The sequence below is a fragment of the Natator depressus genome, chromosome 2 (genome assembly GCF_965152275.1).
Source record: "Natator depressus isolate rNatDep1 chromosome 2, rNatDep2.hap1, whole genome shotgun sequence".
Taxonomy (NCBI): Eukaryota; Metazoa; Chordata; order Testudines; family Cheloniidae; genus Natator; species Natator depressus.
The window spans coordinates 232,431,595-232,443,949 of NC_134235.1; the positions used below are offsets into that span (position 1 = coordinate 232,431,595).

General features: G+C 45.0%; 1 protein-coding gene across 2 annotated transcripts in view; it reads left to right on the top strand.

Moving 5' to 3' along the window:
• The window catches only part of WAC (WW domain containing adaptor with coiled-coil), a 116,576-nt gene extending 107,530 nt beyond the window's left edge, over positions 1-9,046 (top strand). The window contains exon 14 of one of the 2 annotated variants that reach the window (XM_074946148.1): positions 7,671-9,046. In XM_074946148.1, coding sequence (XP_074802249.1) covers positions 7,671-7,740 — 70 coding nt within the window. In that variant the 3' untranslated portion in view covers positions 7,741-9,046. The remainder of the gene's footprint in view (positions 1-7,670) is intronic. The other variant, XM_074946147.1, reaches the window with a different exon arrangement.
• Positions 9,047-12,355: the final 3,309 nt, after the last annotated feature.

The window sequence follows — 12,355 nt, forward strand, 5'->3', positions numbered from 1 at the left end:
TTGGCTTCAGTCTGCCGGCCAGTCCTAAGTGATGCAGACCTCTGTCCAGGACCTCCCATTCGATGGGAACTGTCTCTTTTTGGAGGGGACTGATGCGAGGCTGAATGGGTTAAAGGACACTCGGGCCACCCTTCGCTCGCTGGGCATGCATATGCCGCAGTCTGCACAGAAGCAGTTCCGGCCACCCCCTCCGCCAAAGCCTTGGGCAGGGGTCTGCAAGGAGAAGGGATAGAGCACAAGCTTTAGTCGTTGCCTCCCTTCCTCCTCCTGCTCACCCATGCAGCCCAGCCTGGCAAAGCATCTTGGGGGTCAGAAGCGCTCGTTTTGAAGGTGTGCTTGAGAGCGACACCCAAGTCAATTCCGGGGAATTCCGAGCGGGTCTCATGCAGCAAGCCCAGTACTACCAGCTGTTGCTCAGAGATGGCATCAGATGAGCAGTGTGAGGGGAGCATTGTCATCACTGGCATGACCCATGCACTCCAATAAGGCCAGTGCGTTGGCAACTGGATCCCTGGATCCACCTTGTTCTTTCCTCAACCGTCTTTGTCCCTACAGTTTTGCCTGGTTGCAGGTTGCCTTGGACCACTGGGTGCTGTACATAGTATCTTGGGCTGTACCCTGCAATTATTGGCCGCCCCTCCCTCTCACCTTCCCTTCTTTCCCATCCCTCTTCAGGGACCCTTCTGATGAGCAACTCCTTGTCCAAGAGATCAAGAACCTCCTGCACCCGGGGGCGGTGGAAGAGGTCCTTTGGGACATGAAGGGAAAAGGGTTTTCTTTCTGCTACTTCCTAAACCTGAAAGCAAAAGGGGACCCATTCTGAACCTGCATCGCCTCAACAAGCCTCTCAGAAAGTTGAAGTTTCGTGTGGTCTCCCTGACCTACATCATTCCCTCTCTGGATCCATGAGATTGGTACGCCGCCCTCAACTTGGATGCTTATTTTCATATTCCAAGGTCACAGTTGTTTCCTCCGTTTCATAGTGGGAAGATACCATTTTCAATTCACGGTGCTGTCCTTTGGGGTGTCATCAGCTCTGAGGGTGTTCACAAAATGTATGGCTCCAGTGGTTGCTTACCTGAGACATCAAGAGTTCCAGAACTTCCATATCTTGACGACTGGCTCATGAAGGGCAGGTTTCGGGAGCAAGTGCAAAGAAGCCTCAATCTGGTTTGTTCCATCTGCCGCTACCTGGGCCTGTTAATAAATGAGAAAAAAGTCTACCTTAGCGCTGGTCCAACGAATAGAGTTCATTGGTGCGGTTGTCAACTCCACATGAGCCAGAACCTTCCTTCCAGAACTGCATTTTCAGGCCATATCAGACCTGGTCTCCCATGTAAAGAGCCACCTGCTCACCATGGCTCACACCTGCCTGTGGTTGTTGGGCCCCATGGCTGCGTGTACATACGTAGTCAGCCACACTCAGCTCCATTTCCAGCCTCTACAAGCGTGGCTCGCGTTGGTCTACAACCCCAACAGGCACGACCTAGACTGGGTGGTCAGGGTGCCTGATCACATCAAGTCATCCCTGGATTGGTGGTTGGACCCTGGGTCAGTGTTGGAGGGAGTTCCCTTCATGTCACCATCACTGACTCTGGTCTCCGATGATTTGGACCTTGGCTGGGGAGCCCGCCTGGGTGAGCTGAGCACCCAGGGTCACTGCTTGTGGGACGATCGGGCCCTTCACATCAACATCAGGGAGCTCAGAGCGATTCGCGTGGCCTTTCTTGCCCCACCTGAAGGGAAAGGTGGTACAGATCCTGCCGGACAATACTGCCGCGATGTATTACATCAACAGGCAGGGTGGTGCCAGGTCTTTGACTCTTTGCCAAGAAGCTCTCCGCCTTCAGGGTTTTTGTGTGCGACATGCCATTTATCTGATAGTTGCGCACCAGGAACTTCTTGGTAGATCACTTCAGCAGGCCTTTCTTGTCTTGCCACGAGTGGTCGCTCCATCTGGAGGCGGTCAGCATAATCTTCCAGAGGTGGGGGAACTCCCCATGTGGACCTGTTTGCATCCAGGCAGAACAGAAAATGCCACATGTTCTGTTTGATCTGGGGGATGGACAGTGGCTCCCTATCAGACGCTTTTCTCTTTCCGTAGTCGGGGGCGCTGATATATGCCTTCCCGCAAGTCCTGTTGATTCACAGGGTCCTTGTGAAGATCAAGTAAGACAGGGCAAGAATTATCCTAGTAGCCCTGACGTGGCCTCGCCAGCACTGGTTCGGCACGTTGCTGAGCCTTTCAGTAGCCAACCCACTGCAGCTGCCCCTCTGACCAGATCTGCTCTCCCAGAACCACTGCAGTCTTTTGCACCCGAACCTGGCAGTGCTGCACTTGACGGCTTGGCTACTGTATGGCTAAGTGCGGACAAATGGGCATGCTCAGCCCGTGTTCAGCAGGTTTTGCTGGGTAGCAGGAAACCCTCCACCAGAGCAGCTTACCTGGCCAAATGGAAAAGGTTCATGTGCTGGGCCTCAGAAGAGCATGTCCGGGCTGAGCAGACTCCGCTGCAGGAGATCCTGGATTATCTGCTGCACCTCAAACTCTAAGGTTTGTCCCTGTCATCAGTCAAGGTCAACCTGGCTGCTGTCTTGGCTTTCCATCCTCCATTCCAAGTAGGTCGAACTTCTCTCACGACATGACAACACGGTTTTTGAAAGGTCTGGAGCATCTCTACCCATATGCCTTGGATCCCATCCCTCCCTGGGACCTGAATCTTGTGCTGTTGAGGCTCATTGGGCCTCCCTTTGAGCCTCTTGCTTCCTGCTCTCTCCTGGAAGGTTTCATTCCTGGTCGTGATAACGTCGGCCGCAGGGTATGTGAGATCAGGGCGCTTACTTCAGAACCACCCTATATGGTCTTCTACAAGGATACGGTCCAGTTGCGACCGCAGCCAGCATTTCTGCCCACAGTCGTTTCCCAGTTTCATACTGGCCTGAACATATACTTATCCTTCTTCTTTCCAAAGCCTCATACGTCAGATAAGAAGCGCAGGTTACACACCCTGGACGTCAGGATGGCGCTGGCCTTCTACATAGATAGAACAAAGCCATTCCGTAAGTCAACGCAGCTGTTCGTTGTAGTGGCAGATAGAACGAAAGGTTGCCCGATGTCTGCTCAGAGGATTTTGTCCTGAATCATGACCTGCATTTGCCACTGCTATGAACTGGCGAAGGTGCCTCTGCCAGCAATCGTGAGGGCACACCTGACTAGGGCATAAGCGTTGTCAGTGGCCTTCCTAGCATAGGTTCCAATCCAAGAGATCTGTAGGGCCACTACCTGGTCATCTGTCCACATGTTCGTGTCTCATTATGCGCTTATCCAGCAAGCTGAGACGCTGGCTTTGGCAGACCAGAGCTGCAAGACTGAACTCCGAGCCCAAATCTATGGACACTGCTTGAGAGTCACCTAGAATGGAATCGACATGGGCAACCACTCGAAGAAGAAAAAGTGATTACCTACCATTACATAACTGTTGTTCTTAGAGATGTGTTGCTCATGTCCATTTCATTACGCGCCCTCCTGCCCTCTGTCAGAGTTGTCGGCAAGAAGGAACTGAGAGGGCATAGGGCCAGCTGCGACTTGATATACCAACACATGAGCGCAGCACTCTAGGGAGCCCCATAGCCGGCCCTACGGATGCCACTAAGGCAAAAATCTCAGACAACCGTGCACGTGGGCGTGCACACACCTAGAATGAAATGGACATGAGCAACACATCTCGAAGAACAACAGTTACGAAAAGGTAGGTAACCATTTTTTCCCTGATATACATTTTACATATTTCCCACACAGATGCCTTTTGACAATCTCCAGTAAACAGATCAGCAATGCAATGTCTGTACATCTTTTTATTACATGGATAGAAAAGAAATTGTGTTCCACATGCATTAGCACACTAGGTAAATCTGATCAGCTTTCACAAATGTAGATGCTTCTACTAAAATATCTAGTTATCGCATCTGTAAATTTGGTACAATTTATATAGTTCCACTTGTTATGATTTGACCGCTTGAAGCAGAGAACGTGTTATTTCTTGACTTTAGCAAAGTTTTAGGTACGGTCTCCCATAGTATTCTTGTCAGCAAGTTAAAGAAATATGGGCTGGATAAATGGACTATGAGGTGGATAGAAAGCTGGCTAGATTGGGCTCAATGGGTAGTGATCAATGACTCCATGTCTAGTTATCAGCCGATATCAAGCGGAGTGCGCCAAGGGTCGGTCCTGGGGCCGGTTTTGTTCAATATCTTGATTAATGATCTGGAGGATGGCATGGACTGCACCCTCAGCAAGTTTTCAGATGACACTAAACTGGGAGGAATGGTAGATACGCTGGAGGGTAGGGATAGGATACAGAAGGCCCTAGACAAATTAGAGGATTGGGCCAAAAGAAATCGGATGAGGTTCAACAAGGACAAGTGCAGAGTCCTGCACTTAGGATGGAAGAATCTCATGCACCGCTGCAGACTAGGGATCAAATGGCTAGGCAGCAGTTCTGCAGAAAAGGACCTAGGGGTTACAGTGGGTGAGAAGCTGGATATGAGTCAGCCAGTGTGCCCTTGTTGCAAAGAAGGCTAACAGCATTTTGGGCTGTAAAAGTAGGAGCATTGCCAGCAGATCAAGGGACGTGATCATTCCCCTCTGTTTGGCATTGGTGAGGCCTCATCTGGAGTACTGTGTCCAGTTTTGGGCCCCACACTACTAAGAAAGATGTGGAAAAATTGGAGAGAGTCCAGCAAAGGGCAACAACAATGATTGGGGGCTGGAGCACATGACTTATGAGGAGCGGCTGAGGGAACTGGGATTATTTAGTCTGCAGAAGAAAAGAATGAGGGGGGATTTGATAGCTGCTTTCAACTACCTGAAAGGGGCTTCCAAAGAGGATGGATCTAGACTTTTTTCTCAGTGGTAGCAGGTGACAGAACAAGGAACAATGGTCTCAAGTTGTAGTGAGGGTGGTTTAGGTTGGATATTAGGAAAAACTTTTTCACAAGGAGGGTGGTGAAGCACTGGAGTGGGTTACCTAGGGAGGTGGTGGAATCTCCTTCCTTAGAGGTTTTTAAGGTCAGGCTTGACAAAGCCCTGGCTGGGATGATTTAGTTGGGGATTGGTCGTGCTTTGAGCAGGGGGTTGGACTAGATGACCTCCTGAGGTCCCTTCCAACTCTGATATTCTATGATTGTATGTATTGATTAGGTCTTGAGGAACAGCAAGTTGAGTTGCTCTTGTTTGATCTCATAAGCTAAGTGAAGTTGGTTCTTGTCAATATTTGGATGAGGCTTCCAAGAAGATTTCAAGATTCTTCAGTAAATACTGGTGATTTAGTATGTGACATTCTCACCTTTTGAGTAATTACTGGCTCATTGCCCTTGCACAATGCTGAGGACACTGAGCTATTAAAAATACCATCAGGATAAGATACAAAACTGAGGTCAATATTAGACCAGATGACACTTTTTGTGATCAAGGAGGTTAGTCCTGGTTTCCTGTTTAACTTCCATTTGAATTCGGACTACTAAAATTCTCCCTGCAGTTTCACTTGAATATATTGTTTTTCATTTTGTGTCCTAAACAGCTGTAGTGATGCTGTGCATTTGTTAAACAGATGCTGTGCTCTACATCAGAAAGGGCTGCATTTCAGTGGTGCATGAAGTGATACCTGCATACAGAATGGGTAGTTTGTAAAATACTTTAAGATTTTCATGATGGACAGTTTTTTCTAAATTATTTTGCATTTGATTTTAAGTTAACTGGAGTAGTTTCTTTAAATCTTCTTATTTTAAATGGTTGTTTGGACAAACAATTTGGCTTCTCATAGCTGAAATAAAGCTTACAGGGATAATTTCTAGCCCATCTCTGGAGGAGTGTTTAAGCCCTTCATAAGGTAACAGTAAGAAGATTTAAAGAAATTACTCTAGTTAAATTAAAATCAAATGCAAAATTTAGAATAAACCCTGGACACTTAGGATTCAAGGTACATCTATAGCTGTAAGTGACGCCTTGCTGTATTTACATGTTCCTAGGGAACTTTACGTTTTTTTTATGCCAGCTTGCCTTTGCTGTCATCACAAAGGAATGGAAGAGATGGCACCGAAGGCAAGTCCAGAAAAGGAAGCTTTGTGAAAGTCTGGGATTTTAAAACCTGATATATCTAACATATGTGCATTCCACAATCTCTGGGTATTTGGATCTTTAGCCTAAGATACCGAAGAAAAACAAAATATGTAAATTCCTGTTTTTAAAAAACAAATCTGTGCTTCATCGCTAGGCAGAACAAGAGTTTGTCTCATGTATGTCTTTTGGAGCTTCAGGACACCTTTCAATTTTGGGAGTGTGTAAAGCAGCGCACTGTCAGACCAAACATTTCACAAGCACGTCCATTATGTTTTAAACTGCATCTCTGGTTATTTGTCGTCTGCATTATAAGCTATTAAGGTTCAAAGGGCAGTTATCTGAATTGCCCTTAATTGGATAAATTTAAAAAAAAAAATTTACCAAAATTCTGCTGAAATAGCACGATTTCTCAGTATCTGTTAAAATGACTGCTGATTATGGAATATTTGTATATAACAAGATTTCATGATGATCTTTGTACCTGCATAATTCATTCAATCCCATTGCACTTCAGCACCAAGTTACAAAATATGCATTAGTTCTGAAAAAGCAGTGTCTAAACCAAAGGCACATGTAACTTGAGTTACTATTTATGTAAGTTCAGTAGAAGAAAATGCATTCTGTAATGGGGATGCCAACAAAATGGTTAGCCCTAAAAATTAAACAGTCATGAGAGCTTTTTTGTATTGCTGCCCGTAAGGATTCCATTCTTTTTCTTCTGGTATTTTGCCATGCAGTAGAACACAAAAAACCTTTAAAAATGTTTCCGTTCTACCATGCCATGACTGTAAGAAAGTGTATAAGTTTAGAACTGATAGAGTAGGTTGCATGATACATAAAGCCAGAAATATACTATAAAATTAAACAAAATACACTTGGCCAAATATGTCTGGCCATTACAGCTGTGCTAAAAAAATGAGAGTACATGAATAGCTCCTCCACTCCCAGCTTGTGGGTGAAGAGTAGGGTAGGAAGAGTCTGGCCAGTGCTTCTGGCAGTACTCTGTCCAAGGGAGGGCATGTTTAGATGTGTGTGTTGCCATGCCCCTCCCCCACTGCATTGGCAGGGGCGCTGCCTGAGAGGGAGGTATCAGGATATTCCTTTATTAAAGGGCATAGTAAAGTTGTAGTCCAGCACCCATGATAGTACTCTGCCATATACAGGCATAATGCTTTTCTCTGTAGCATTGAAGTACTGAATATTGTCTTCTCTTGTGTTCCCTTGGACGTTAATTTAACTTACGTATATTAAGGTTAGGTGTCAACGTATGTTAATCGTATTTAGACCCAGTAATTTTATCCTTTTTTAAAAAACAAAAATTTAATCGAAGTACTTGAGATTTATGCAGTGACTTTCTGTGGTAGCTATACTTCACCAAGGAGGATCTATCAGTCTAGCAGAGTTAGTCATGTGAAATGAATGTCTAGTTTGACTAAGGTGTCATTTAGGCATGGTTTTAACTGAAATGTTTGTGATTTATATTGAATATGAATATTAATCTAAGAATATAATGAAAGTTCTTATACTAATTTGATTCTATTTTGTCTTGCAGGATACTATTTTTGAGGCAACAAATTAAAGAACTTGAAAAGCTAAAGAATCAGAATTCCTTCATGGTGTGAAAAGTTGTGAATAATTGCACATAGTTTTGAGTACAGGAACTGTAAAACTGATTGCCCAGTCTTAACATTTTTGAGCTGCATTTGAGTAGACTTTGGACCATTGAGCTGGGCAAAAGAGATGAAAGGGGAAGGGGACAGGAGGGAGTCAATTCAAGGGGAAAGACACAAGGATGATTTGTAAAACCCTTGAAATGTAGATTTCTTGTAGATGTATTCTTCACGTTGTAAATATGTTTTGTAGAGTGAAGCCATGGGAAGCCATGTGTATCAGAGCTTAGACATCCAAAACTAATCAATGCTGAGGTGGCTAAATACCTAGCCTTTTACATGTAAACCTGTCTGCAAAATTAGCTTTCTTTTTTAGTTAATTTATCATTCAGAAATCTTGCATTTCCTAAAATTCAATGCGAGCGCCAGGCGATCTGTATGTAAGGCTGCAACAATTTGGAACAGTTTGGGTAATGTACAAAATATCATGAAACAACTGTTTCCACACTTGCACCGAATCAAGAGCAGTGCTTCTCCATTTCTGTTTTACAGAGAAACATTTTTCATTTTCTGTGTTCCATTTCCCCAAGAAATCCTAAATCTGATTTATCAGTTTTTTAATGCTTCTAATTTTCTCCTTTCTTAAGGCACTGTTGCTATGGCACTTTTTCTATAATCTTTTCATTCCTGTGTACAGTAGCTTAAAATTGCAGTGATTGAGCATAACCCACTGTTTGTATAAATTATTGAAACGTATTTCCATTTGCACCCTGTAAGAATGGTCTTATAGTACTGCTGGGCATGTGTGTTGAAAGTACATTACTTGCTCAAATATAAGGAAATAGCCCAATGAACATGTTAACATGGTTGTGGGAGGGGAAAGAGGAAAAAGCTAGTCAGATGTGAATTGTATCTGTTGTAATAAACATGTTAAAACAATGGAACACTGGTTTTCATTTCCTTTGGTCAGCGCATATTAGAATTTGGTCTATTTGGGGATTCTTTATCAGAACTATTCTTGTTGAACATTTTTGTACTTAATTGAAATAATTTCTCAAGGGAGGTTTTGTTTAATACTTGTAAACAAGAAATTGTGTATAAAATATTTAATTAAATATAAAATTCAACAAGGATGATTAAGACACCGCCCCAACAGTTGTCATATGTTAACTCCTGGTTTACCTGTCTTGCTATTATGACATTTCATTTCGAAGGATGTTTGTGTTGTAGCTAACTGTTCAAGTCTGGTGCTGACTGCTGTTCTTAGCCATCACAAAACGCTGAACTTGTGTAATTGGAGCAACCCACTGTTTGAAAATGGTGGAAAAGCTCAGCTTTGTATATTGTTTCCTAAAGTATATTAAAAATAAAAAAAAGAAACTATTGCTACTATAAAATAAATTTGGCTTTTTCTTTGCAAAAATCTTCTAAAGTCATGACTTGGTGCTACTGTGATGCTGCCAGAAATGTGTAAATCTCAAAAGTTTGTGTATTAGTTAAAAAAATCTTTTGAAGGAGCTAGAAGTAGACTAAAGTCCTCCTCTTAAAATACTAATGCTGTTGACACACCTTCACATATATTCAAAACTGCCAGCACTCAAAGGTTATTTTCTGCAGAATCATGTCTTTCAGTACCAAAGAGATGCTAAATTCTTTGTATAGCCTGTTAAGTCTTACAAGCGGTCTCAAAAAGCCATTTTTTTAACCAGTATAAATTTTAAGTCCCACTGGCAGTGCTCCCAGAAATCAAAATTACTGTAATACTCCAAAACAAAATAAGAATACAAATAACATCACTTAAGACTGCAAAGTAGTTCTTACACTTGGTTTGGACTTGAAATTGCTTTTTGTGGTTCTATCTTTTGAGAATTTATAACATTAAAAGTTAGCATCAGGAATATTTAATGAAATTTTATTTGTGAAAGTGGTACTGAATGCGGTCAAGACCGGTGCCTAAAATACGTACATTTTCCTTCAGAGCTGGACCTGAGGACACGGCTGACAAAAATCTCTGATCAAGAGTACATGGGTGCACGCACAGCCTGACAGTGAGCACCCACACTGACGCTATTTGAAGAACAAATATGGGCAGGGGCAGACCCACCACCATTCCAGTTCCTTCTCAGCTGCCTGTGGCTTGAGATGGCACATCCTGCCCTCTTTTTCTTTGCCCACTTTGGGCCGCCTTGTTCTTCAAGTGCTTGCATGTATCCATTCCAATGTAGATGTGTGTGCACCCTCAGCACAGTCACCGTAAATTTTTTGCTCAGTGGTATCTATTGGGGTGACTAAGGTGCCTTCTGGTGCCACACGCTCATAGCTGCGGTATAAAGGGCCCAGTGACCCTGCGCCCGCTCAGTTCCTTCTTACTATCCATGATGGTCACTGAAACTGCTCTCCTTACTATGGCAAGCTTTCCTGAAGTGGTCTTTGTTTTTCATCATAGTTGTATATAGTTAGTGTTTGTAAATAGTGTTTAGTCTGTCAGAATAGTTGGTCTTCTCTGTTAGCGGAGTTTTGTCCATTCCCAGTGCTAAGGTGTGCCTTGGTCTCCTTGCTTCAAGCCTTGTGCCTCCTGCAACAAGGCTATGCCTCTGAGTGACCCACACTCTAGTTGCCTAAAGTGCATGGGTGAGGCTCACGTTGGGGATTGCTGTCAGGTCTGCTGTGACTAAACCCTGTTCAAAGAAAGATGAGGAGGCCAAGTTAAAGTTCGTACTAATGGAGGCAACGCTGAGACCTTCTGTCGAGCTGGTTGGACTTAGCACCAAGAACCTCAGTGCCTGTGAGCCACGCTTCTCCCACAGTGCAGCAATCCCGGCACTGTTCGCTATCCCTGGTGCCGAGGAAGAAGAACAGAAAGTAGTTGGCCGAGAGGGGACGTTCCTTGATACCAAAGAAGGCCAGGCACGGGGAACAGAGTGGAGTGCGACCTACATCAAGCCCCTCCTCTGCCTGAGCATTGCAATTGCACTGTTGACCTTTACGTAGGTATCATTGAGTCCAGTACTAGAAGAACGGTCGGCACCGGAGGGACAGTGCTGGTAGTACAGGAGTTGATGGCCTCTGTGGGCAGGAGAGAGCATGTAGCCCCTAGTTGCTGTTTGGTTCTGGGCCCTGCAGTACCATCCAGAGGGAAACCAATCATGCTGGCCCCCATGAGAGCTTTCCTGTCTTGGCACTGATCTCTGGCACCAGTGGGGACCTCACCTCCATGGTCATCGGAGGGAGGTTCGTTGGAATCGTAGTTTGGGTCATATTCCTTTTGTCCAAGGAGTCGTCCCAGCTGTTACTCGAGTTATCCCTACACTTCCGTGGACCCCGTGTCATTGAGTGTTTGGTCTAGTGGTCACTGGCCTTTGCCAATTCTGTGGCCCTTTTGGAACTTGTGGGGTTTACCCCAATCCCAGGGCCCAATTTGATATGTTCCTACTCGGTGGCCTCCAAGAGATCTCCTCTCCAGATGAGGCTGTGTCAGGGACAGGCATGTTGCCTCCCCAGGATGACCATAAGGCCTACTAGGAGCTGCTGAAGAGGGTGTCCTTAAACTTGGGCTTTAAAGGCAGAAGAATCCTCCCATAGCCTGGTTTTCATTCTGGCCATGGCAGGCCTGTGAAAAGTAGCCCTGTTTCTCAATGAGGCCATTATAAACCTGGTAAAAGCCCTGTGGCAAACCTACACTTCTTCTTTGAGTAGTGTCCCTATGGGTGCTCCATTGTAGGTGTATATGCGCCCCTACCCCTCTAATTGGAAATTTTTGGTAGCATGTCTGAGGCTGCACATGCCCTCTCCCTCCATCATGGTCTGTTTTTGAGGCTATCTAGCGCTGTGTGGGCAAACCCCCCTCAGTTCCTTCTCAACCGCCTTTGGCCTCAAAGGCGCAAGCAGTTGTCCCTTCCTTATCTGCGTCATTAGCAGTAGCTTTTCTTTTGATCTCTTTAAGTGTTTCCTTTTTACCCCCTTGTGATTAAAAAAGAAAAAACTAGTTTTGTTTCCTGCCCTGTAAGTTTTTTTTCCCTCAGTTAAAGCGCAAAAAAAAAAAAAAAAAGAGGAAAAGAAGAGGAGGAAAGAACAGATTTCTTCTGCATTCCTCACTATTAGAGGGTGATAACCCCCCCCCCCCCCCCAGGGTCAAGCCCAGCTCTCCTGGCTTCAAGAGATGCCTCTTCTGCAAGGAGTCGATTCCTGTAATGGCCAGACACACTCACTGTGTCTTGAGCTTGGGAGAATCCCATATCCCTCGGAAGCTAAAGCTGCAGTCTCACAGGAACTGAGAACTGAAGTTAAAACTTCTCCTTTATGGAGAAGCCACTTCAGTTTCCAGGAGACTCTAGTGCTGACCCCGGATCATCCCCAGAGCCCTTAACTTCAGAGGGGTAGAGTTGTGAGAAAAAACCAGCAGGACCCCCACCCCCATGAAAAGGTTTGGGGGGGAAAAAAGGGGGGCTCTGAGTCATTGGTCATCCAGTGGGGGTCCCCAGTGCTGCCATCTTGGCACTGGCAGCACTGAAGTATGGTACCCAGAAGGGGGCCTCTGCTGTGAGCTCTGCCGCACTGCTACACAGCCAACTGTTGAGCACTTGACATACTTACAAAATGGAAATGATTCCAAGTTTTTTGTCGTTCT